This window comes from Halichoerus grypus, chromosome 5 (assembly GCF_964656455.1).
Source record: "Halichoerus grypus chromosome 5, mHalGry1.hap1.1, whole genome shotgun sequence".
NCBI lineage: Eukaryota > Metazoa > Chordata > Mammalia > Carnivora > Phocidae > Halichoerus > Halichoerus grypus.
The window spans coordinates 3344906-3369974 of NC_135716.1; the positions used below are offsets into that span (position 1 = coordinate 3344906).

A 25069-nucleotide genomic window follows, 5' to 3' on the forward strand; every position below is an offset into this window, starting at 1 on the left:
ACTTTATTGCAGCGGCTAAGAAATCCAGTATAAGTAATGTTGAATATATGTGGTGAAAACAGACATCCTTGCCTTGTTTCCACTCTTATGGGGGAATCATTCATTCCTTCACCTATAAAATATTCTGTTAGTTGTAGGATTTTCTTGGAGACTCTTTGTCAGGCTGAGGGAATTCTCTCCTAATTTGCTGAGAAATATCCTCATCATTAGGTGTTGAGTTCTGTCAAATGCTTTCTCTGCATCTGTTGGGGTGATCATGTAGTTTTTCTTCTTTTTTTTCCCCAAGTGCTGTTTTATTTTTAAAGATTTATTTATTTGAGGGAGGGTGGGGGGGCAGAGGGAGAGAGTCTCAAGCAGACTCCGTGCTGAGTGCAGAGCCTGATGCAGGGTTTGATCTCATGACCCTGAGATCATGACCTGAGCCGAAACGAAGAGTCAGACTCTGAACTGACTGAGCCCCACAGACGCCCCTTCCCACCTCCTATTAATGAGGTGTATTGCATTGATTTTTTTATGTTAAATTAGCTTGAATTTCCGAGTCATGATGTATTATTTTACCCACATCTTTAGTCATGATCAATTATTTTCTATATTGCCAGATTTAATTTATTAGCATTTTGTTGTCAATTTTTGTGTCTCTACTTCCGAGAGACATTGATCTGTACTTTTCTTCTCAGGTTTTGATAGCAGGGGTATGTGACATTGTCACGCATGCTGGGAGGTGCTCCGTCCTTTCCAGATGGAAGAGGAAAGTAAAAGAGTGGTATAATTTCTTTCTTAAATGTGTGACTGAATGTGTCATTGAAATCACGTGGACCTAGAGTTTTCTTCATACCGTTTAATTTCTTTATCAGAGATCGGGCTGTTCAGAATTTTCTCTTTTTGTGTCAGTTTGATAGTTTGCGTCTTTCAAGGAGTCTGTTTCATCTACGTGGTTGAGTTGACTTGCTAAAAACTGTTGACAGGGTCCCTTTAACGTCTGTGGGACTTGTAGGGCAGACCCTGTTTGTGTCTTCTCTCTCTGCCTTCATCCGCTTTGCTAGGGGTTTGTCAATTATATTCTTCTTTTCACAGAAACAGCATTTTACTTTGCTGATTTTTCTCTTTTGTTGATGCCCCCCTTCCGTTTTCTTTTCTCTGATCTTTCTTAAAACCTATTCATTTTGAGGTTAGATCATCAAATTTAAACCTTCCTTCTTCTCCAGTCCTTTTGTTTGAGGCTGTAGATTTCCCTCTGAGCCTGGTTTTAGCTATAGCCCACAGGTTTTGATACATTTTAATTTTCATTCAAAATATTTTCTCATTTTCCCTGTGTATTCTTCTTTAACTCATGTTTTTTTATTTGTTTTTAGAAATGTGTTCAAATTTTAACTCTTTGGGGTTTTTTGTTTGTTTGTTTGTTTGTTTGATACCCTGTTGTCATTGATTGCTAATTTAATTCCTTTATGATTAGAGAACATACTCTGTAAGATTTCAGTCTTCTGAAATTTTTTGGAACTTATTTTATGGCTAAGCCTGTGATTTATCTTAAGTGTTATTGAGACACTTGAAAAGAATGTGTATCCTGGTTTTGGTGGGGTTGGAGATTTATGAATAGTAGATGGAGTTGGTTGATAGTATTGTTCCAATCCTTTATACCCATTCTCATTGTTTTTGTCCTACTGTGATGTGGATTTGTCTATTTCTCCCTTTAGTACTGTTTTTATTTCATGTGTTTCAAAGCTCTGTTACTAGATAGACACATTTATAATTTTTTGTCTTCCATGGTAAATTGACCTCTTCATCACTAGGAAGTATTCTCCATATTTTGTAACTCTTCTTGTTTAAAAAGCCTTTCCTGCCTGATTATCAATACAGTCTCAACCATTCTTAGGCATACTGTTGAGCTGATACATACCTTTGTACATACTTGTGCTCTCAACCTGTGTGTGTGTGTGTGTTTGTGTGTGCGTATGTCAAGTATGTCCATTGTAGATATCACAGGGACTTACTTTATTTCTGAATTTTTTTTTAAATTTTATTTATTTATTTGAGAGAGAGAATGAGATAGAGCATGAGAGGGGGGAGGGTCAGAGGGAGAAGCAGACTCCCCGCTGAGCAGCGAGCCCGATGCGGGACTCGATCCAGGGACTCCAGGATCACGACCTGAGCCGAAGGCAGTTTCTTAACCAACTGGGCCACCCAGGCACCCCTTATTTCTGGATTTTAATGGGTATGTTAGATTTGCTTAAATATAATGTAAATTTAAATTTAATTATCTGTGGTTGAAGTCTACCATCTCGCTATTTTTTTAAATTTCTGTATCTGTTTTTTTATTCTTGTTTCTCTTTTCCCTTCTCCTTTTGAGCTCATCAAACGTTCTTTATTCCATTTATTCCCTCTTCTTGTTTGTAACTTTACCTCTTTTTGCTTTTTAAGTGATTGCTTTCCAAATTTCAGTATGCATCTTTGATTTACCAGTCTACTTAGTGTTAATACTGTAACTTCATATAAAATGTAAGAATTTTATAGTAGTGTAATTCTATTTACCCGTCTGTCTATTGTTGTCATGTATTTTACTTCTGTATACATTATAAATTCCATGGTACGATGCTGTTAGTTTAAGGAGATTAAGAAAACAGTCTGTTTACCCATATATGAACCATACCTCAGTCTCTGCTGATGAGTGTTTTCACCTGGCACCATTTCCTTTCAGCCTGAAGAATATCCTTTAGCCTTTCTTGTGCAAGTGTGCCCATGATGAATTCTTCTAGCACCTTTTTGAAATCTACAAATGTGTTTATTTCCTTCTTATTTTTGAAAGATTTTTTTTGCTGGATATAGAATTCTAAATTTACCTTTTCCCCCCAACACTTTAAAGTTGTCATTATATTACCTTTTAATCATCATTATTTCTGACGAATTTTCAGTTTATTTTCTTATTGTACTTCACCTGTATGTAATTTGTCATTTTTTCCTGTGAATATTTTCTGTTTTAATTTTGCTTTTCAGCAGTTTGACTCTGACGTACCTAAGTGTGATTTTCTTTGTATTTTTCCTTCTTGGTGTTCATTAGAGTTTTTCTGGATTTGTATGTTGATTATCTTTCATGAAATTTGGGTGAAATGCTGGCTGTCATTTCTTAAAGTATTTTTTCTGCCCCATTTTCTCCTTTATGGGATTGCAATTATGTGTTTGTTAGGCCATTTTTATATTGTCTTCAGGTCATTGAGCCTGTGATTTTTAAAAAAGTCTTTTTCCTCTCTTTCTACAGTTTGGATAATCCTTATTGATCTGTCTTCAAGATCACTTTTCCTCCTCCACTTTTTTTTGTCGTATCCAATCTTCTGTGGTAATCGTCTAATAATTGTTTTTCATTTAGATACAGTACTTTTCAGTTCTAGATTTTGCATTTGGTTCTTTTTCATAGTTTCTCTGCTGAGACTCCCCAGCTGTTCACTCATTGTCCCCATCTTTTTCTTAATGACCTGAATGTACTTACAGTAACAGCATGTGTATTAGAGCAGTCCTTGTCTGCTAATTACAACATATGACTCATTTCAAGATCTGTTCCCATCGACAGGTTTTTCCTTAGATTACTCATGCCACCCTTTTGCTTATTTACACACATAGTAAATTGTTGTTGTTGAACATTACGTACATTACATCGAGGGAGGCTGGCTTTTGCTGTCTTCTCTGGTACCTTGCCCCACAAACTCCTACCTCTTCTGCAGACCCAGACTCTGCTCCCCATCTCCTCAGTGCGACAGGACTGCTGCTGTCCGGTGCTCCTTCCCCCGGGTTGTGGTTTGGAAACTGCCCCCTGGGTGAGTGGGTGTGCGGCTTACCTCATGTGTTTCCCTTGCCTCAGTAATCACAGTCTTAAGCTGCCTGTTTTTCATTTTGCCAAAAATAGCCGTCTCATATTTTCTCTAGTTTTGTAGTTAAGGTGGAAGGGTAAGTCCAGTACTAATTGCTTTGTCCTGGTCAGAAACAATTCTCAGTTGCAGTTTGAGAACTCACGTTGGCAGCCCAGTTTGGGCTGGTGCCTTGTGAAGTGCTCTTTGCTAGAATATTGTTTTTCCTGATTACAATCTTTTTAAGAGAAAGAATGTTTGGGGATTCAGTTCCCTTATCTATAAAACTAAACGGTTGGACTGGGTATTTACCCTGCAGATACAGATGTAGTGAAAAAAGGGGCACCTGCACCCCAATGCTCATAGCAATGTCCGCAATCGCCAAACTGTGGGAAGAGCCCAGGTGTCCATTGACAGATGAATGGATACAGAAGATGTGGTCCGTATAGACAATGGAATATTACTCAGCCATCAGAACGGGTGAATCCCTACCATTTACATCGACATGGATGGGACTGGAGGGTATTATGCTAAGGGAAATAAGTCAGTCAGAGAAAGACAATTATATGGTTTCACTCATATGTGGAACGTAAGGAATAGCGTAGAGGAAGGGAGAGAAAACTGAATGGGAAGAAATCAGAGAGGGAGACCAAACCATGGAGACTCTTGACTCTGGGAAACAAACTGAGGGTTGCTGGAGGGGAGGAGGTTGGGGGGATGGGGTAACAGGGTGATGGGCATTAAGGAGGGCACGTCATGTGATGAGCACTGGGTGTTATATACAACTAATGAATCATTGAACACTACATCTGAAACGAATGATATATTATCTGTTGGCTAATTGAATTTAAATTTTAAAAAAAAGCTGCTATCTTAAAAAAAAAAAAAAACTAAGCAGGGCGCCTGGGTGGCTCAGTTGGTTAAGCGACTGCCTTCGGCTCAGGTCATGATCCTGGAGTCCAGGGATCGAGTCCCGCATCAGGCTCCCTGCTCAGCAGGGAGTCTGCTTCTCCCTCTGACCCTCCCCCCTCTCATGTGCTCTCTCTCTCCTCTCATCCTCTCTCAAATAAATAAATAAAATCTTAAAAAAAAAAACTAAGCAACTGGATTTGCCCAGTGTGACCAATATACATTGGTCCAGGCTCTTTATTTTTAATTTTTTTAAGTAGGCTCCATGTCCAGTGTAGGGCTTGAATTCATAATCCTGAGTTTGAGAGTTGCTTGCTCTACCGGCTGAGCCAGCCCAGCGTCCCAGTCCGCGCTCTTGAGAGGGTGATTTGGTGTAATATTAAAATAAAAATAGTGTATGCCCTTTGATCCACCAATTGTACCACTAAGTATTTATCCCACAAAGGTATGGCTCCAAAGAGACAGCCCTTGACAGTTATATGAGAACCTTTAAGATACGTGCTTACTAAAAAACACGTGTTTCTGAAGAAAAACTTTGGGCACAATTGGTTTCAACAGCTCTCTTTACGGACGACCTTCCAGTCTGAAGCGCTTTGAGCCTGTCCGTGAACGGCCCTGTTTGTCGCTGAGTTTCCCTGAGGCAAACACCTGTGTGGAACAGACTCCGTATACTCCCAGAGGACGAGGCGCAGAGAAGCATGCGCACTTTCTGGGCTTTTTCTTGGTATGGTGGCCGTTGGGCTCTTATTACGCCATCAGCCCCGTTATACAAGATGAGGTGGTTTTTGTTGTTGTTGTTGTTGTTATTTTTTCCCCATGAAGGAGAGGTGACTAAGGCTTTGTCATCTGGCAACAGAAAAAGGCTGCTGGTGGTAAAATGTGATGTCTTTACCTGACTGCGCCGCCACATCCTTGTTGTAGTTACATCGACAAGGTTCTAAAGTTACCCGGTGTTTGGAAATTCCCTCAAGTCAAACAGTAAGTCATAAAGATGGGGTTTGGGCTGCATTTTTGTGGCCAAGGCCGGCCCACTTACTAGCATGCCATGCTCTCCCCTGGGTTTTGAGCCAACCTGAGAATTGTGGCCCAGTTAAATGTGTGAGCCTTCAGGATTCTTTATTTTACTCTGACTCCTGATGGACTTTGGCTAAGGTCCAATCTCAAAATTGTTATCCATCAAAATAGTGTAGGAAAAATGTTGGAAGTGAAGTTTTCCTGTTACCCAAACCCACATCTAGCACTTTGCTTCATCCTCCCTCTTCCAGCCTTGCTGGCAGCATGACCAGCCACACTTACGAAACCCTCACTCATGAGGTGGGTACCATGGGGGTGCGGTGTGGGCGAGAGAGGCGCGGTTCACGGCCCCAGTGGGGAGGAGTGCTGCTGGCAGCGACTGGTAGTACTCGGAGCCTGCGCTGCTGGAGGGAGGCTGTGCTCTGTCCCCCGGGAGTGACTGGCGCGATGGTCCTTAACATCCCATCTCCTTGCCTAGTTCTCCTTCCACACGACAGTCTCTGTGACAGTAAGGACAGTGTCTTAATTCTGAGTCCCCCCAGCCCTGTGCAGGGCACATGGTAGATGTTTAATAAGTTCAACCCTGAAGCTTTGTGCAAAGCTGAGTGAAAACTGCCATCCATATACTGTATGATGCGTCGCTGTGAGTTCTCGCCTCATGTACCCTCCATCCCTGGCCATACCATCCATCCCTGTTCACCGAATGGCTGCTGTAGGAGGGGTTCAGTATAAGGCAAGGTACCTCGTCCCAGGATGCGTCCACTATCACTGTGGGTGCGGAGATGGTCCCACGGAGTAGCCAGAGCACGGCGCGGGTCTCGGCTGGGTGGGCCTTGCCAGCGGCACTAGGAAACCTTTGCAGTGGGCCAGAATTAGCCGCACTCTGCTCAGAGCGCAGGATGGCCTACAAAAAGAAGGCGTGCTCCTTGTCTTTTGACCGTCCTTGCTTGCTTGTTCCTCTCGAGCTCTGTCAAGTGGCCCTAAGAGAACACTGCAGAAGTGATCACCGTGTGCCCGGGGTGTGGCTGTGTGTGGGTGTGGCAGGAGGTGGGTGGCGTGGCAGGAGGTGGGGTGGCGTGGCAGGAGGTGGGTGGCGTGGCAGGAGGTGGGTGGCGTGGCAGGAGGTGGGGTGGCGTGGCAGGAGGTGGGGTGGCGTGGCAGGAGGTGGGTGGCGTGGCAGGAGGTGGGGTGGCGTGGCAGGAGGTGGGTGGCGTGGCAGGAGGTGGGTGGCATGGCAGGAGGTGGGTGGTGCCGCACGGCTGTGTTGTTTGCAGCCTGCTCTGTACTTTGGGCACTGCCCACTAGAGGGATTGTCCATTTGGTCAAGGCTTTTTAGAAGAGTGATTATGTTAAAATTAAAATAGTATTTATATCCTTTTAAGTATTTATCCCAAAGAGAGATGTACAAGGATGTCTAATATTGTGATGGGAAAAAAGCGAAACCATCCCCATGTCAGTCAGGAGGGATGGTTAAGTCAACATTCTGTGCAGTACAATGCAACTGTAGACAACGGTGAAAGGGAGCTTCCAGTGTGAACATCAAGTCTGGAAACAGACAACTAGGTCTTAAGTGGTCTGTTAATATGAGTTATGGCACATGATACAATAATATCTCTCTTTCTAGACTTGATGGCCACTTTGTATCTAGTGACAAGGGAAGGTCTCAGAGAAACCTAGAGGGAAAACAGCAAGCTCCAGAACCATGGGTTTGGTGCCATATGTTTGAAAAAGCATAATACACTGTATTTCTTTTTATGTACCTGTGTATTTTTGTAAATGCATAGATTTGAAAATGATCAAATCACTTCTGAGAAGAGGATTGAGGTGAGGAGGTGGTCTAGGCAGACTTCAGCATTATCTGTATTTGAAGTTGACAGTGAAGATGTAGTAATGCAAAACCTCTGTAGGTAGGAATTAAAAGACTACATTTTATTTATTGGTTTGTTTGTTTAGAGGGGGAGAGAGAGCACACAGAAGGAGAGGGAGAGAGAATTTTAAGCAGGCTCCCCACTGAGCCTGGGGCTCATTCTCACGACCCTGAGATCATGACCTGAGCCTAAGTCAAGACTCGGAAACTTAACTGACTGAGCCACCCAGGCGCCCCAAGACTACCTTTTTTTTTGAAAGAGAAAACTTGCCCAGAATTATGGCAAAAGGGTAAACAAAGCAAATAGGGAGCGGGCCAGCCCGTTTGGATTAGCAGACATGTTCTGGTTACTGCCAGGCGGTTTCGCATCTTGCTGCTTCCCCTTAGTAGCATGTGTTTGTGTGTCTCTGCGTCCTCTGAGGCTCTGTGGGGACTGAGTGTGTTGTGCGTGTGACAAGCCCGGCAGACATTTTAATACGAGCACCATTCTGTAAGAGACGAGTCCAGAAGGGGTCTGCAGAGTGAGCACCCATAGTCTTTGGGCGCTGTTGCCTTTTGAGTGAAGTCAGGAGCGTAGCCTGGGGTTCATGTTTAGTAAAGGTGTTTGTCCTGGGAGCCAAACTCGTGTAGTCCAGGGTCAAACATGGTAAGAAGGAAGAACTAAACACAGAGACCCAGCAAGTCACACGTCCCCAGGTAGTTGCTGTCAGAAGTCTCCCAGCAGTTGCTAAGGAGCAGCTAGTCAAGTCAGGTCCCTGGGGCTCTTGTTTAATGGGTGCGGGCCTGCCCCTGAGGAATCCGAGGAAGGCCTGGAGACGGGCCGTGGTGATGGTTGCACAGCAGTGTGAATGTACCTCATGCCGCCGAGCCGTACATGGAACAGTGAGTGAAATGGCAAGTTATTTTTTGAGGGGTTTTTTTGTTGTTGTTTTGGTTTTTTGTGGGCAGCAAAGTTTATTGAGGAATATTGAACAGTAGTACAAAGCTCCCCAAGAGGGAGGCGACCCGAGAGGGTTGCCCTGAAATGGCAAGTTTTATGTTACTTTATTGCACCACTATTAAAATGGAGAGACACCAAGAAGCAGGAAGGAAGGAAGGAAGGAAAGTAAGTGAGTTACTGGCCAAAGGGAGCCGGTCAGTGTTAATGAAGGGAAGGGACCTCCATATTTTAGAATTAGTGGGCATCCTGTCTTAAAAATTAAGTGGTATGATCCCTTTTTATGTTTTGCACAAGATCGTACAAGGTGACAGCGCCCTCCTTGCCACGAGAGTCAGCCACTGAGGCATGGGAGGAGAACATGGGTGATAATTGGGGTCTTCTCTCCATCCTTGTGGCGGCCAGGGTTCTGGATGACTGGTCGCCCGAGCAGGGCTGCTTTGTAGTACGTCGGGGTGACTCCTGCCTGCAGTGATTGAACGGCTTCCTTCTTTCACCAAATATTTACTGAGCCCCAGCTGTGCCACATTCTGCCAGGTGCTGACAGTTCCTGAGTGCGTAGGATGTGACTCCTGCCACAGAAGAGCCCACTGGTACGTGAGTGGAACTGTCATGCCAACCGATGGATTCAACTCAGGGTAGTAAGCGTTCGTAGAGACAAGTGGCATGGGCTCCAGCTTAGTGCTGCGAATACTGGATACCAGTCCCTTCCCTCATTGCACTCGTGCGTGAAACTGGGCTTCCTGGGTTTCTTTGATGATTGACCTCGCCCACAAGCTCCTCCCCTTCCTCACCGCCCGCCTGAGAGTGCGAACAAATGAATGAGTGAGTGAGTGAGTAAATGAACAAATAAAGACTTAGTACTCGGGGGAGATGTGTGCATTTATGGAGTATCCGCGATGTACTGGGCCCTGGAATTACACAGGTAGAAAGGCAAGGACTGTGCTTTTCTGCAGGTTCGCCTGGGTTTTCAACAAATACAGCACTAATGTCCACCAGTAATGGTAGTTTTTCCTCTTTACAGTCCTTCTCCCATTCTTATCCTTCCGTGCTGCCCGTGGTCTGTAGTCCAGCTTTGGACACAAGCGGCAAAAGCCGCATCTTTATTTTATTGTGAATCTCGGAGGGAGAGCTCTACCAGATGAAGGACAATTTCCACCTGTTCCTAGTTTGCTAACTTAAAAAAAAAAAGAAAATTGTGAATAGGTGTTGAATTTTAGTAAATGCTTTTTCCTACATCTTTGAGATAATTGTAATTTAAAATTTTTTTACATGTTTTTTAAAATATAAATCAAATTTATTGAGATATAATTACATACAACAAAATGCATCCATTTTTAGTTTATAGTTAATGAGCTTTAAAAAAAACCCGTGTGTACACATATAACAACCACCTTAATCAGGGTGTGGAACACTCTGACTCCCCCAAAGCTCCTTCCGGCCCCTTTGCAGCTATCCCCGCCCCTGTCCAGAGGCAACCACTGAGGAGCCTTTTGTTGAGGATTCATTTTGGCCTTTGAGAGAGTCCCCTACAGGTGGATCCTGCAGCGCGTACCCTGTTGTACTGGCCTCCTTCCGAGCGCATTTCTAAGATGCGGCCAGCGGCTTGCACGTGCTAGCAATCCACACGATGGAGTAAGTGTCCCGTTGTAAACTTGTGCCCTAATCGGTCTGTTCACCAGTTGACAGACGTACGAGCTGTTCCCAGTTTGGGACTGTGACAGACGTTTGCATACAAGTGTTGATGTGGTTATGTGCTTTCATTTCTCTTACGTAACTATTGGGTGTTACTGGATAACGTGGTGAATATCCATTGGCCTTTATCAGAAATGGCCAGCTTTCCCCCATAGAGTGGCCGTACTCTTGTAACTTCACGGCAGCACCAGGTGAATCTGTTGTCCCTGCTGGCCTTCGCCGACCCGGCCTGAGCAGTCTTTGTGATGCTCCCAGAGCCGGTGGGTGCGTGCTGGGGTCTCCTCGTGGTTCCAGTGACCGACGAGGAGCGTCTTTCTGCGTGCTTCCTGGCCGTTCCTGTAGCAGCTTTTCCAGTGTGTCTGTTCTTAGCCTTTCCCCATTGTTTCCAGTTCACTTGTTTGTCTTACTGAGCTACGAGAATTTTTAAAACATACTATGCGTGCATGTCCTCTGTCAGACATGTATGTGTGTGTTTCTCGAATATTTGCTTCCGGTGTCTTGTCTTCCTTTTTGTAACCGTAGCTTTTAAAGAGTAAAAGTTTTCATTTTGATGATGTTTTTGAATTTATTATTTTATTTTTGCAGTTCATACTGTTTGTGTTCTAAGAAATCTTTGTCTATCCCAAGGGTCATTAGAGACTTTTCTCCTGTGTTTTCTTCCAGAAGCGTTGCAGCTGTAGATTTTACTTGATGTCTGTAATATGTTTTGTGTTGGTTACTTTTGTCAAGTTAAGTCCAGCCTTTCATTCCTGGTATCTGCCCAACATTCACTCAGTGTCATTTTTCATGAGTTGCTGAACTCAGTTTGTTAATACAGTGAGTGGACCCTTGAACAACCCGGCTTGAACTGCTCAGGTCCACTTGTGTGGATTTTTTTTCAATAAATACGGTACTAAAGTAAATGTATTTTTATTTCCTCGTGATTTTCTTAATAACGTTTTCTTTTCTCTAGCTTATTTTATTGTAAGACTACAGTATACAATACGTACAATATACAAAATGTGTGTTGATCCACTCGGATACTGGTGATGGTCCGTAGTAGGCTATTAGTAGTTAAGTTGTGGGACTGTCAAAAGTTATATGTGGGGTTTTGACTGTGTAGGGGGTTGGCGCCCCTCACCCTTGCCCTGTTCCAGGGTCAGCTGTACTGTTTCTTTATCCGTGTTTATAAGTGAGATTAGCTCATGGTCCTCTTTATTCTGTCCAGAATAAATTTGCATCCAGTTGGATGACTTGCTCTTTGGGTGTGGGTGGAACTCTCCATAGAGCTGTCTGGAGCTTGAGTGGACAGGGACACCTTGACCGAGAGGCTGGGGTCTTTGAAGCTTGGAGAGTGGTGGTCTGGAGACAGCCTCTCTCTGATGATGGCCCAGAGGAGCGTGTGGAGACGCGGCACTGTGGCTGCTGGCTGGGGGTGCGCTGTGATGCCCCACACTGTGTTAGAGGCCTGGTGCGCTCTCGGTGGAACCATCAGAGAAGATGATGCCCAGAGGCTCTGTTTGCCCCAGGGGTGTCTTAGGCACTGGGTGTCTGGGCAGGATTGGCTGCCTCCCTAGCGCCTCATCGGCCGTGATGAGCACAGTTGAAGGTCGACTGGGCAAAGCCAGTTTGAATAAGGAAAGCCTTCATAGGCCAGCTGTCCTCATATTCTGGCAAAGGAAGGGAATGAATTCTTGCTTCCTGAAGGATGACCAAAGCTCTAGACCAGAGAGAAAGATCCTTAGAACCAAGCTGAGCTCAGATCTGCCCTGCTGGGGGCGGTCTGTCAGATGTCCTCTCCCTCCCCTCACCCCACTTGCCCTGCTCCCACATCCCATGAGCTGCTGACAATGACTGAGATTTGGAGCCTGTCCCAGTCCATTCACTATCAATCCTTTGCATTTTTCCCTTACGAGGGACCTTCGGGGGGCCAGGCTGGTATCACGGCCTTTCCTGTCTGTATTTTATGAGGCATTGTGTGTAAGAAGAGTCAAGTACTTGGGGAGTTAAATCAAAATGCCTCAAAACCACCCTGAGATGCTGACAGAGGTGCTAAGTGGGGCCCTCTTGGAGCAGACCGGCAGAGAGGGTGGATGGGCATCGCTTTTCCTTGAGCCTTAAGCCAGTGGGATAGTTGAGCTGTCTCTGGCCATTCAGAGTGTGTTCCTGCACGCCTCCCTGCTGAGCTGTGGCCAGGCAGGCACAGTGGGCAAGGGGGGGGGCACAGGTCTAGTCTGCCTACGGAGCCCCGAAACAGAAGGGTTCCTGTGTGTTTGTTGGACTTCTGCCGCTGTGATGCCTAGGTCACACGCAGCACCAGCATCTCAGTGCCTGTCACAACAGAGATCCTGTTTCGTGCTCATGGCCCTGCAGGTCACCTGACCGTCCCGGCTGGGTCAGGCTGCCCCTGGGCTTTGAGGCAAGTTTAGGGTCTTTGTTCTGGAGCCCAGATGAAAGGGCAGCGGCACCCAGGGTGCATACTTACAGCAGATCCCAGGAGCACAAGAGGCCAAGCCAGACACACAAACCCCAGGAAAGCCTCGGCGTGGGTCACCTCTTTGGACTTGGCAGTGACCAGAGCAAGGCCACAGCCGAGCCAGCACCCAGTGTCGACCAGGGAGGGGTGGTGTCTGCTCTGGTGGGCGATCCTGCAGAGTCAGCCTGCAGAGCACGTGGTATCCGATCCTCCAGCTTTGGGAACAGGAACCCCAGGAGGTTCTGGGTGCATGTGTTGTCTGCTGGATGTAGGGTGCAGGGTGCCCGGCGTGGGGGAGGCTCTCCCGTGTTTGACCGAGCGAGCGAGCGTCAGCCCACTGAAGGTTCTGATCTGAGTCTTTAGAGAAGGACGTTGAAAGTCATCTCACTAGAAGGAGCCACAGGTCTTACAAAATGGCTCATAAACCGGTGTTAGAAGAATGTCCTTGCATGCCATTTCTCTGATTTTATTGACATTTTGCTTGAATTCTGTCCTATTTCAGGGAAATAGTGGAACATATGGTCCAGCACTTTAAAACACAGATCTTTGGGGATCGGAAACCAGTGTTTGATGGAAGAAAGAATCTCTACACAGCGATGCCCCTTCCAATTGGGAGGGATAAGGTAAGTTTACAGGGATGCGTTTGGATCAGACGATGTGCAATGAGGTAAAATTGAAACGTGTTGTTACATACTAAATCACCTGGGAGGAAAGAGCGCCCGTGCTGTGTGCTTCATCCTGAGATCTGTAGAAACTACTTCTATGTGTTGTGCTCTCCTGTGTTGGTGGGGGGGTCAGCCAGGTTCAGAGACAGGAGCCGAGAGCTTCTCAGAACGACAGCACACGTCGCACGTGCCGCACCCCCCCCCCCCCCCCCCCCCCGTGCACACACACGCACAGCGCCTGCGCCGCACGCCGCCGTCAGACCAGAGCCCAGCCTGCTGGGACTGTAGAGACCCGTGGAAGAGCATGTTTGCGGGGCTGGGATGAGTGTGATGGTGGCCGTGAGATCCAGCAGAGGTCCAGCCTGAGCCACGGTTCCCGCTGAATGATAATCACTGATCAGTAACCACCAGGGATAGTGCTAATATTAAAATGTTGCCTTTTCTTATTGTTTTTGTTGTCATGGCTTTACTTAAAGAGTAATACAATTTCTGCCTAGAAGTTGTCACTTCTTGGCACATCTTCCAACAAATGGGCTGATCCAGGATGGTTTATTAATAGGAGAAGAGCAAAGCTCAGCTCAGAAATAATCTTCACACAAACTTTAAAAACAAAAACACAGCAGAGAAATAAGTAACTTCACGAGTGTCCCAGTGAGAGCAGTGAAGTTGATTCCGTTTGAGAATGATCTACCCACTACCCAATTAACTTCTTAAGCCCCTGGGTCCCTGGGAAGGAGTGCAGCTTGGTGCTTACAGAGTCTCACGCTGCTGGCCAGCAAGATGCAGGTTCTCCGCAGCCATGAAATGTTTTCGCTTTTCCGTTTTTTTATAACCTCAACATGACTAAGTTCCTTATGCTCGTCTGAATCGCCAGGAGACCAGGCGGTTTTGGTGCTGGGTGGCACAGCTCGGACTTGGCCGTGCTCCGATAACAGAGTACGTTATGGCCGAGGCAAGGCCACGCCGTGATAAGGGCTCCTTACCAGCTGGTCTCAAGGGGATCCCGAGATAACAGTGGTGCATGACGGGGCTGGGTGGGGGTGACTGACATTGGCATTCTGACTTAGAGGGAGTCCCGGGACCCTCTGCCTGTCCACTGAGCTGGGATCATGCCTTGCAAAGAAACATGCTGGTGCATTTGAAATTTATTGATTATGAAGTTTTTAATTTGCACATTTGTTTTTGTTTAAACTTGTGTAAGAAAAAAAAGCATAAGGAGTTTATTCCCAGTGTATCTGTCCACATGTGTCATCAGACACTAGGCGGGGCATAGGAGCATTTTCCTTCGGAAGGAGTGGGGGAGTCGATCCAGTGTTCAGATTTGAAACTTGTCCTTACAGAAGGTAACCAGGCTCTGGGGTAAACCAGGACCTGATTCAGGTGCTTGCGTTGCCCTCCCCTGGGGTGGGACCTGGAGGAAGCCGTCTTAAAGCCCCAAGTGCCACATCTATAAAAGCAGGGCGGGGGGGGGGTGGCAGTGTACAGAAGCCACCTCCCAGGGTTCTTGTGAAAACCGAATGAATCCCCCCCAGGGAGAGGATCTCCACCAGTGATGAGCTGCATGTGCCCCTGATGCAGGGCCTGGGGGAAGGGGGTCTGCATTTCTACGACGCAGCTCCCAGGTGATGCCCACACTGCGGGTCCCAAATCATACTTAGAGTCGTCAGGGTTTCAAGTACTTAATTACAACACGGCCAGCAGAGGCTGCTGGGTGTGGTTAGTGGTCTGAGAGGTCAGGATGTGCCCTCCATGCTCTCAAGTTCCACCCCCCCCTTTTTGTGCGTTCTGCAGATGAGCATGGAGAGCCTGCCCCAGACCGCTGCTTCCCATCATTTTTCAGTTTCTGTCAAACAGTTGCGATATGCAGATGTTAATCTCTTCAGTTTGAGCTGATATGATGTGGCCCCTTTCCTGCTCCCAGATACTCACCTCTTGTGGCAAATCGTCTCTTGCTGTTGTTTTCTTTTACTTTTTTTTTTTTTGTAAAGTACTTTTCTTTGTGTGATGGGCACTTCTGTAGCCCGAGAAAATCCTTTACTGTCCCCTTCACGTGTGTGTGCTGGTGGCTGGATGGGGGCTGCAGGGGGCTCTCGTCCAGGTCTGCACACAAAACGTGGCCCGTGGCCTATGGCCCTTACTCACGGAAGGCAGCGCTTGTAATTTACCCTTTCTCCTGCTAAGTAGCCCACGCACTTTAAGTCCAGCCCCTGTGTGGGAGGCCAGGCACCCTGGTTGGGCTGAGAGATGCTGTGGCCCAGGCCAGGCCCTCACGTTCCAGAATCTGAGACTGAGGAAGCTGTAGGAGTTGATCACCATTTGGGGTTTAACTCCCAGGCCCTCTTCCCAGTGACATAATGTGATTTGCGAGATCAGAATGTATGTCGTTTGTTGCTCCTGGCACTGGGTCCAGCCTTGGGACCCCTCTTTGGGTCTTCAGCTTCTTGTAGCTACAGTGTCTCTCTGCTTATTCAGGGGAGGCATGAGTGTCTCCTTCTAGAAGGCAGTCACATGTCAGGCCAGGGGCACAACTCGAATCGGTAAGAGACCCCGCGTGGAAGGGAGGACATGTCTGCACAAATACACGGCTTGGCACTCCCGCCTGTTCGGCTCTGTGCCGCACATCAGGCCGGGGCCGTGAGCGCAAGCCCGCCGACTGCTGACTTGAGCAGGTGATGGGGGTTCTGGGCAGGGCAGAGAGGCTTCCGCGCTGGCTCCGAGGGCCAGGAGGTTTGAGGGCAGGCAGGAGGGGAGGGCAGAGGCCGTGGGGGCAGGGAACCACCCGTCAGGTGCCTTCCTTGGGCAGCATCCAGGTAAAGGGTCTGCTCAGCCTTGTGTGCTCTTTGGGGCTATTCTGCTGCCTCTCAGCACTGAGGGTCCCTCCGGGAGCCACAGCGTTCGTCCAAGTGCCTTGAAGCCAGCCGGCCCGGGTCAGAGGTGCTCGGCAGGTGTGGCTCTCACTGGCAGAGCCGCCACTGGCTGGTACCTGTGGGTCGCACCGATGAGGGTGACTGAGTCCCCATGCCCCTCGCAGACGTACGAGGAAGGACTGTGGTTTTGTCCAAAGTGATTTGGAGGGACGACAGTTGGCTTCTGAAGAGGCTGGTTGCCGAGCAGCGACAGATGGCCTTTCATATCAGCGCCCTGCACACATCTCGCCCGTGACGGGACCTGCACGGCCCGCTCGGGAAGGCTCGGTGGGGGTGGCCCCGGGCCCTGCCCATGCTGCCGCTCGTTCCCCGGAACAGGTGGCAGTGAGTTCCCGGGGCCTCGGCCGCACAACAGCCCGGTTGTAGACAAGAGAACCCGGTGGAAACACCCCTGCCTCCTCCGTCCACGGTTTCTCGGTCGCTGACGGTGCTCTTCTCCTGCTCCTCGCGGGGTAGGTGTCCCCGTGGGGCTCCCCCCGGGGCAGCTCTGGAGACTCTGAGTGTGGGGCTTTGGTCTGTCTGGAGAGCTTGACTCTCACTTCTCCGGGCCGGGGGGTAGCCGGCAGCCCCTGCCCCACCACCTCCAGTCAGCGGCCTTGGGCTGCTGCGTTGTTGGGACCGAGAGCGGCAGGTTGGTGAGAAATTGAGGTATCTTGGTGTGTGGACAGACTCTGCTGGCCGGGGCCCAGACCGACATGAGGGTGTCCTCAGGCTGGCGTCACAGCCGAAGGCCGGCGCCGCCCCGCCCCGTGGTGGGGCATTTCTTCTGAAGGTGCCACGTCCCGAAGCTGTCGGATAGGCGTGCCAGGCAGCCCCTCGAGGCACCCTGTGTGTGGCAGACTCGTGGGGCCTGGAGCTGGTTCTGCTTCCTTTGTGTGGGGCCACGAGGAGGCTGGGCCGGAACCCCCTTAAACATGGGTAGGAGTATCTTTTGCTGAAGGAAAATACACCCCCTCCACACTCCCCTTAGTTTGCTTGTGGAGGCGTTTCCCCCAGCTTTACAGAGGTATAATTGACACATAAAATTGCATATATTTAAAGTGTGCATGATGACTTGATATATGTGTACGTTGTGGAATGATCACCACAATTAAGTTAACACATCCATCACCTCCTGTAATTACCACTTTTTAACTTTTTTCACATTTTCTTAATTGACGTGGCAAAATGGTATGGCAGTGCTTTTCTTGCAAAGAAAAGTTTGGTTTGTTTATCTGAATGCCTCATTACTTCATAAAAACATCATTTGTGCTCAAGGCCAGACTCTAATCTCCTTAAGGACAGGTTCTCCGCGTGCCTGAGCCCCAGTGCAGCCCTTCCCACAGAGGCTGCCGGCCATAGTCACGCAGGATCGGGGTGGGGGGGGCATCTTCAGACTTTTAACTGGAGTATAGTGGACATGCAGCACTGTATTGGTTTCAGGTATACAACATAGTGATTCAACAATTCTGTCCATTACAAAATGTTCCCCATGATGAGTGTGGTCACCACCTGTCGCCACACCAGGTCATGACGGTATTGGCCATATTCCCTGAGCTGCACTGATCATCCCTGTGACTTATTTATTTTATACCCAGAAGTGTGTACCTCTTCATCCCCTCCACGTACTTCACCCAGCCTCCCGCCCCGCCCCTCTCGTGACCACTAGTCTGTTCTCCATATTTACAAGTCTGTTTCCGTTTTTCTCCTGGTTCATTTGTTTTGTTTTTTAAATTCCAGATATAAATGCAGTCCTATGGTGTTCGTTGTTCTCTGTGTGTTTCACTTAGCATAATATCCCCCAGATCCATCCATGTTGTTGCAAATGGCCAGAGACCCCCCTTTTTGATGGCCGAGCAGTATTCCATTATGCGTGGATAGCACCTCCTCATCCACTCGCTGGTCAGCACCTGGGCTGCTTTCCTGTCTTGACCATCGAAGATAAGGCTGCGATCCGCACAGGGACGCATGTCTTTTTCAGATTAGTGTTCTCATTTTCTGCAGGTAGATCTCTAGTAGTGGCATTACTGGATCGGACCGTGTGGTGCGCCTGCTGTTCGCTTTTTGCGGACCCTCTGTACTGTCTGCCACGGGGGCTGCGTCCCCGCCGACACTCTGTACTGGTCGTCTTTTGATCCTAGCCTTTCAGACAGGTGTGAGGGGACGGCTCACTGTGGTTCTGGTCTTCCTGGTTTTAGCAGCTGTGTGTGCAACCATAACATCTGTCATTTCCTTCCAGAAGGGACCTTGTCCTGTGGCTCGGTGCCGCTCGCTCTTCCATCCTGAGGTCCGTGCGCCTGGAAGTGTCTGTTCTCTCTCACTGCCGTCTCCGCGCTGGGCCTTGGGCCATGGGCCGTTAGTGGCTGCCAGGCGTGGCGGTGGCCTGAGGGCTGCTGGGCAGGTGTCCTCCAGGACACAGGCGTGCGGGTGACTTCGGTGCATGCGGTCGGCTTGTAGCTCTCATGACGGTTGAACGTGGTGTGGTGAGTGCGTGAGGGAAGGTGTGCTTCAGGAGCGGAGAGTGGCCTGCAGGCCTGCTGCGTGAGCAGGGAGTGAGGAGGGCAGGGAGGAGCCTGATGCAGCCGCAACGCTTGACCTGGGACGTGACTCCCGCCCCGGACTTTGCCGGGCACCTGCTGGGGGAGGGCGTTCCAGGCGCACAGGCAGCGGCGTGGAACCCTCTTCCTCCCGGGACTCGCAGGCTTGGGGGGGCACATCTGTGTTGTGCTGCCCTGAGGGTGACGGCCCCCCGGTGACAGGTGGGGAGTGGGCTGGACCTCTAGTCTGAACATCTGTATTTTTTTTTTTTTTAAAGGTTTTATTTATTTATTTGAGACAGAGAGAATGAGAGAGAGAGAGAGAGCACATGAGAGGGGGGAGGGTCAGAGGGAGAAGCAGGCTCCCTGCTGAGCAGGGAGCCCGATGCGGGACTCGATCCAGGGACTCCAGGATCATGACCTGAGCCGAAGGCAGTCGCTTAACCAACTGAGCCACCCAGGCGCCCTGAACATCTGTATTTTTATATATAAAAAGTAGTGAATAAAGTCTTCCTTCCTGGGATCTTTGGATGTTTAAGGATAAAATATGTATAATCCGTGACCTGTCACATTAGACACTTCACAAATATTGGCTTCGATGTTTATGGCATGTTCCAGTCACCACCTGAGTGGGGTCTGTGTGGGCCCTGTGTTCGGGATGTACTCCTCAGTTACCAGCCACGGAGCTGCGGAACCCTAAGTGGTGCAGTGCAGTGATGGGGTAAAGGTGGGTCTGGGCGCCCGGAGGAGCCAGGCGTGTGGGCGAGGGGCGCCTCACAGCCGGGAGGAGACTGTCTGCTTCAGGGAGTGAGCCACGGGGCCACGCTCCCGACCACTGTCCAGGACGCCAGCCGCTGGCCGCACGCGACCGTGTCAATGTGGATTCATGAAAAGTTAACAAAGCTGAAAATTCAGTCCCTCGGCCACACTGTTCACATTGCAAGTGCTCAGCGGCCACATTGGGCCGGTGGCTGGCGTCCTGGGCAGCGCAGGAAGAGACTGTTTCCGTTATCACAGAAAATCCTGTTGGACGGAGCTGTTGGAGACCGCTGAGCACTATTGTGGCAAATATTCTGAAGTTTGGCTAAGAATTTTAATTTCTTCCCGGGAGATTGTGATGGGGTCTCGTAGTGGAAGCTATTTTCTCTGCATGTTCTGTATGTGGAGGCGCAGGTGCCCTTGGGTCGCAGACTGTCCCGTAGAACAGCTTCTGGAAACGGTGGGGAAGAGCCCGGTGCGAGTCCCCACCACCACATTCTCTGATCTTCCCACATTTCATCGTGAACCTGTTTAGTCAGAGGAAAGGTGGACGCATTGTAGGCGGGTGCCCACCCGTCCAGAATCTGCAGTGGTTAGCATTTGCCTGTTTGTTTTACCACACATCTGTCCTAGGAAGGCTTTTTGTTCATGGTTTATTCACTGCAAACCTAGTTTGTGGACTCCTAAGGGACCCAGAAAATGGGAATCCCCAGACCCATTGCAGCATTTTCAGTTCCCCTGGGAAATAACTCTCCAGGACCCTCAGCTGGCTCCCAGGCCCCCTGCCTGTGTCTCCCCGCCCCGCTCTGGCGGAGCCTCCTCACGATACCGTCTCTCGCTGCTTGCCTCTCCAAGCTGCCTCTGTGTCCAGGGCCAGGCAGAAATCCTGGGTCCCGTGTCAGTCACGGTGCCCGTGCCCATGTGTGCCTGGTGGGATAAAGGATGAGCTAGAATTTCCCAACCCAGGGCTGTTGCACCACCTTCACCCTCCCAGTAGCTTCTTAAGGGGCAAGTGTGAGTAACCGCGTGCTCTGGATCTCCTCACAGGTGGAGCTGGAGGTCACGTTGCCTGGAGAAGGGAAAGACCGCATCTTCAAGGTGTCCATCAAGTGGGTGTCCTGCGTGAGCTTACAGGCGTTACACGATGCACTTTCGGGGCGGCTGCCCAGCGTCCCCTTTGAGACGATCCAGGCCCTGGATGTGGTCATGAGGCATTTGCCATCCATGAGGTGAGGACCAAGGAAGCGGGAGCATCTGCTTCTGACCCTGAGCATTACCTGGAGATTATGAAATCTCTGTGCAAGGATGAGTGAGGTGTTGGAGTCGGGGTGGTGATGGCCATGGATTTCTATGATGGAAATTATAGCAATACTAACATGAAACATTTTTAATATAAAAATAAATCACCAGGGGCCCCTGGCTGGCTCAGTCAGTAGAGCACGTGACTCTCGATGTCAGGGTTGTGAGTTCGAGCCCCGTGTTGGGCAGAGATTACTTTAAAAAAAAGGAAATCACTGGAATTCTCAACCTAGAACAAAAAGATGGTCTGCCCGTCTTTGTGCACAGTGGGCATGATTTCTCACTTGCCTGATACTATGAGCGTGTTCCGTGTCTGTGGCCTTCACGGGTAGGACCTGTAATAGTAGGGTGATACTCCCGGTATCCTGCTTGATGGAGCACCCACAGTATGAAGGACGCTGAGACCGCAGGCGACACGATGCTTCGGACCGTTGGTTTATTCCACAAATCGCCGCACTTGAACTTCCTGGGACAGAGGGTGCATGGACACTTGAATGGCTCATACTCTGCCAGGTGGCAGGGCTGCACTGTTTCCCTGTGTCTCAGCCTCGTATGAGCCAGGCCACTTTGCCACACGCAGACCTCGGGGTTCTGGTCTGGGACCACCTGCTCTTCCCATGTGTGCAGCACCTGCCGGGGCCTCGGGAACTGTTTGAATGAACCAGTGAGAGGAGAAATGAGCCTCCATGCTGACCTCTCCTTGTACTGACAAAGCTCTAAGATTTGAGGAGGGAGTGGGGCTCCCTTTGTCCCTTTGTAGGGGTGAGAGAAGGTGCTCTGGAGTGCCTCGTTGGATTTTAAGGGGACCCTGATGTTCTCAGTCTCCAGACTTGGCGGGGGGCAACCAGATACAGGGCAGGTGTTACTCCTAGCAGGGATCCTCCCCCTGGCCCCCGGGTGTAATCTGCTACTGCTTGGAACTTCTGTTGGCAGGAAGGCAGGTGGGTGCAAAAAAAAAAATCTAGAAAGGCAGTTGCCAAAACGTTGAATACATTTTTCAAATGAGTGGCGGAAATTACTGTGATTTTTGTTTTCTGAGTTTTGAATTAATTACCATGTTACTTTTACAATCAGGAGGAAAGTCTCTTTTCATTTTGGAAAAATAATAGAAAAAGTGGCAGGATTAACATGGGTCAGTGGGGGAGAGAGAGGACCATCCCCACCATCCGGTTAATAGTGCAGCCTATAGGTGGATAATACAACCCCTAAAAGAAGCATCTTCCTTTTGGATCCTTGGTGAGGACGTGTCCTGGGGGACCAGGCGCATTGGTGCAGCTGCTCGGTGTGCGCCTCACGCAGGCGGCTTCCTGCCCTCTGCGCACCGTGGGCAGCCGGGCCCTGGACGGCGTGCGGGTCTTCGCACACATCCACCTTACCATCCCGCCTGGGAGGCCGAGCTCCCCCCCCCCCCGCCCCATATTGAGAGCCTCCCCTGCAGAGGAGCTGCGTGGAGCGGGGAATGGATGCTGGGTTCTATGTCCCAACATGGTCCTGGGCAAAGTAGCCAGGCTCCCCCCGGCCCGGGGCTGCTTCAGTCCAGCCGCCTTGGCCTGATTGCGGCGGCCACTCGGCAGACGCTCCTTCCACCCGTCCCTGCACACGCAGCACCGCGCTGTCCTAGAAAGATGTGAAGCACTGCGCACAGCTAAGCCCTAGAGGATGAGCATTAAAGTACGGGGTGGGGGGTGGGGAGGGTCAGAAACACGGATGAAGCCAGGGACACCCTGTGCGCCCTGGGCCCCGCACAGCCAGAGCCCGCGTCGGGGATCCAGAAGCCCGGTGGGTGGGAGACCAGCTGCTCCCCTGCGCCCTGCGTGCCGAGGCCCTGCGTCCCCGAGGCTGTGCCTTAAACAGTGCTCCTCAGCATCAGCCACGGACGCCTGCAAAGTGCAGTTCGGTAAAAGCGGCGGAACCGTTGGCACGTGTGAGTGTTTGCCTGCTTGCTTGTCACGATGAGCAGCAAACTTGGCGTCAGCCTGTTCTTTCTGATCAGACAGGGGGTCTCTTGTTTCAGGTACACCCCTGTGGGCCGCTCCTTCTTTACAGCGTCCGAGGGCTGCTCCAACCCCCTTGGCGGGGGCCGGGAAGTGTGGTTTGGCTTCCATCAGTCCGTCCGACCTTCCCTTTGGAAAATGATGTTAAATATCGATGGTAAGCAAAGCCCCAGTCTTTGTCATGGGGTGGGGTTGGAGTGTTCCCGAGGGGCCGAGACCTGGGGGAGCCAGCGCCTGTGTGGCCAGTTCCAGACGTGGCCTCCGCCCGAGCCTCAGATGCTGCCACACCTGGCCTTCCTCACCTGCTTGTGAGACGTGATCCTCAGAACCACCCGCAGGGCCCACTCCCGAGACTGAGGTTCGGGGCGCTGAGACGGGCCTGCGTCCCCGACTCGTTCCCAGATGCTGCTGCCTATGTCCACCAGGCAGGGCCAGTGTTGCTGGGGGGTGTGAACTGACCTCCCACCACTAGGCCGCCCACCATCTCGCCTTTTCCTTATGCAGCCTGGTTGGTAGGAGTGCGGGATAGCTGGCTAGGGGCCTGCCTGGTCTGTTGCCTTCCGGCTGGTCTCCTCCGGGTTTAGGGTGCCCTGCCCTCTCGGGAGACTCAGGGTTGGATCACGCAAGGAACAGTACGCTTCAGAGAGATCTGCACCAGGAGACAGTCAGAAAATCCACAGTCATGGCTGTTGCGATCTGGTGGGGTTTCATTTTAAACCTGGTTTTATTCTCAGATGGTGACTTTATCTTTGGGCCCTGAGCAGAGGGAGTATGGGGCAGCCCCCTCTGGCTCTGTCCACCCTAAGGCCCAGAGGTGGGCCCGGGGATGGGGAACAGAGCCAGGTGGCCGGCCTGCAAGGGGCACCATTGGGCACATCTCACATCAGCTTTTACTTTTCTCTTTTTCCACCTACAGTCTCAGCAACTGCATTTTATAAGGCACAGCCAGTAATTGAGTTTGTTTGTGAAGTTTTGGATTTTAAAAGTATTGAAGAACAACAGAAACCTCTGACAGATTCCCAAAGGGTAAAGTTTACCAAAGAAATCAAAGGTGGGTTGCTGCCTTGCGTGGGAGGCCCTGACTCCCCCTCGCCGCACTTCCTGAGCTCCTAAGGGGATGAAGGCGGCGAGAGTGATTAGCCAGCCCGAGAATTAGCACAGATTTGAACTAAGCCCATTTCACAGCGCGGGAATAGTGATGTTCTCAGGAAACGGCTTTCCGCGGGGTCAGCGACCAGTGCGTGCAAGTCACTGGGCTCTCGGAGCCAAGAGCAGCGTGTGGTTGTCACCGGTACGTCATGCTCTTCTGGAACGGGGAGCACGCTTTCAGGCCTTGTCCTGGGCACTGACCCACCAAGCCTGCTTTCCACTCAGGGACACACGGCCCGAGTGCAGTGGCCTGGCTCGGGCCCTTTGGCCCAGCCGCGGAGAGTCGGCCAGCGCCTGTCGCCCACGCCCCTCCGCACCTGTCCTCCTCAGGGCTTTCTAAAGGCCATCAGAAGTACCCGCTGCTAAAAATAGTCCTGGAGGAAGCACAAAGTCTCGCTGAGCCAACATCGTCTCTTTTATCTTTAAGAACTGTGTCCAGCCTCTGGCCTTGGCATTTCTGGGGCAGAAGGCATCCCCGTGGGTGAGCCGGGCCCTGCGCACCGGTCCCCGCCCTCAGGGCAAGTGCGGCCCTGCAGCTGCTGCGGAACACCCTCCCCTGGGGTCTGTGGGCTCCGGGGACAGCCGGTGCTCGGGAAGTGGGGCCCACGCTCCGGGCCGGGCCGGGGCTTGACTGTGAGGCCGGGCTGCTCTGTGTTGCCAGGTCTAAAGGTGGAGATAACGCACTGTGGGCAGATGAAGAGGAAATACCGTGTGTGCAACGTGACCCGGCGGCCCGCCAGCCACCAGACGTAAATGGCCTTAACCCCCCCCCCCCTCCCGGACCCACTCTCCGTGGTCCCTCTGATGGCCCAGCTCCAGAGCAGTGACCCTCCCAGGAAGGATCATCTCCTTCTAGTTCAGAATTCTGGAACCATGCGTTTGCCTCAGTAGAACCAAACTGCATCCAATGAGATGAAATCATGAAATTGCACCGTACGGGGTGGGAAGGGGTTGGTGGCTCCTTGTTGATTTTCCCTCTTGAATTTTACAGGCGAGAGAGGGTCATTTTTGTTTGTTTTCCCGTCCTCAGTGCTGAGCCGGTGCTGG

General features: G+C 50.2%; 1 protein-coding gene across 11 annotated transcripts in view; it reads left to right on the forward strand.

The window, feature by feature from the left end:
* AGO2 (argonaute RISC catalytic component 2) overlaps positions 1 to 25069 on the forward strand; it is a 99509-nt gene that overhangs the window by 53256 nt on the left and 21184 nt on the right. For all 11 annotated transcript variants that reach the window (XR_004922684.2, XM_078071964.1, XM_036109417.2 and 8 more), the window contains exons 3-7: positions 13216 to 13336; positions 20628 to 20809; positions 22894 to 23030; positions 23790 to 23924; positions 24684 to 24771. Coding sequence is in view for 10 of the 11 variants with exons in the window: in XM_078071964.1 (XP_077928090.1) it covers positions 13216 to 13336; positions 20628 to 20809; positions 22894 to 23030; positions 23790 to 23924; positions 24684 to 24771 (663 nt within the window). In the remaining variant the exon portion in view is untranslated. The remainder of the gene's footprint in view (positions 1 to 13215; positions 13337 to 20627; positions 20810 to 22893; positions 23031 to 23789; positions 23925 to 24683; positions 24772 to 25069) is intronic.